Source organism: Macrobrachium rosenbergii, chromosome 14 (assembly GCF_040412425.1).
Source record: "Macrobrachium rosenbergii isolate ZJJX-2024 chromosome 14, ASM4041242v1, whole genome shotgun sequence".
In the NCBI taxonomy this organism is placed as follows: Eukaryota; Metazoa; Arthropoda; class Malacostraca; order Decapoda; family Palaemonidae; genus Macrobrachium; species Macrobrachium rosenbergii.
Window position 1 is genome coordinate 48,033,044 of NC_089754.1, and position 1,538 is coordinate 48,034,581.

At 41.1% G+C, this 1,538-nt stretch overlaps 1 protein-coding gene across 1 annotated transcript; it reads right to left on the bottom strand.

The window, feature by feature from the left end:
* Window positions 1-544: 544 nt before the first annotated feature.
* LOC136845546 (uncharacterized) lies at window positions 545-889 on the bottom strand. Its single transcript, XM_067115727.1, has one exon. It carries the CDS (start codon window positions 887-889, stop codon window positions 545-547), a length of 345 nt encoding a protein of 114 aa, XP_066971828.1.
* Window positions 890-1,538: the final 649 nt, after the last annotated feature.

Below are 1,538 nucleotides of genomic sequence, written 5' to 3' on the forward strand. Positions count from 1 at the left end.
TGGTGAATGTGGTTCCTAGGAGGTTCTTGCAACCTCATGAATGGGAGATGAAAATCAGACTCGCAAAAAATAAAAAAAAAGGAAACGAAAAAAAGAAAACATCGCCAAGAACCTAGGAATCTCCTCCTACGAAGGAGATAAGCCGGTCGTCTGCATTCCTCCGGCCCGATAACTATGGACCTCCAAATTCCGGAATTGGGTCATAGGGTCGTTACCGTATTCAGCCGACCCCAATAAACAATATTCTATCCGGCACCGAATCAACTCCGACTCGCACTAACATTAAATTTGTGACAGACAGAAGTCGATCCGGGGCTCCAGTCAATAGCCTCGTCCCGGAGCCGAGGGTTCCTCGAAGACCAGATGGCCCCAAGACACTTCCAGGTCGTAAGGGCCAGTGTTCCGCGTTCCAGCAACCGCCAGAGAGGTCTTAACGTCGTCGCCGAGCGTGTCCCTGTCCTGTTCCCAGGGTTATCGAAATAATATTCATGGTGCGGTTTGCATTTACGCTTAATCAGCGCCACCATCGGGGCGAACTGGAGTGTTATCGCCGGCCCGCTTGTGGCTTAATTGTCCCGATTAGCATAGGAATCGTTTGCCTGTGGTTACCACCGGTACTGCTACTTCTACTACTACTCCTACTACTACTGCTACTTTTAACAGCAGTATCAGCAGAAATAACAGTAGTAGCGGTAGTATTAGGGGTAGTGGTAATTGTCATCGTCTTCATTACACTAGGCCTACTCGTAGCATAAGTAGTAGAAGTAGTTATCCCAATACTACTACTACTACTACTACTACTACTACTACTACTACTACTAATTTTAGCAGCAGTATCAGCAGAAATAACAGTAGTAGTAGTAATATTAGGGGTAGTGGTAATTGTCATCGTCTTCATAATACTAGGCCTACTTGTGGTATAAGTAGTAGAAGTAGTTATCCCAGTACTACTTTTACTATTCTACTATTACTTTTAGCAGCATTATCAGCAGAAGTAACAGTAGTAGTAGTAGTAGTAGTAGTAGTAGTAGTAGTAGTAGTAGTAGTAGTCATCGTCTTCATAACACTAGGCCTACTTGTGGTATAAGCAGTAGAAGTAGTTATCCCAGTACTACTTTTACTATTCTACTACTACTTTTAGCAGCAGTATCAGCAGAAATAACAGTAATTGTAGTAGTATTAGGGGTAGTGGTAATTGTCATTGTCTTCATAATACTAGGCCTACTTGTGGTATAAGTAGTAGAAGTAGTTATCCTAATACTACTTCTGGTACTACTGATGCTGCTGCTAGTGTTATCAGTATTAGCTTGATTTTTACACTACAACTCTTATTTCACAGGCTGTATTGCTGCTATTTTTCACTTTAGCTGTAAGCAGATTCTATCTCAAATTTTAAGGACCCAAAAAATACGTAAATTGTTAAACTGAGTTATATCGGAAAATAATTATTGTGGTAAGACACAAGGCATCATCGGCATTGTCATTGTGTCGCTTAAAAATATCAAAATAATTTTCAGTATTTAGATTCCAGTTTTGAA

What these genes read in the sequence shown, in the direction of transcription:
- LOC136845546 (XM_067115727.1), bottom strand. Translation starts at nt 889, where the DNA reads ATGACAATTACCACTACCCCTAATATTACTACTACTACTGTTATTTCT.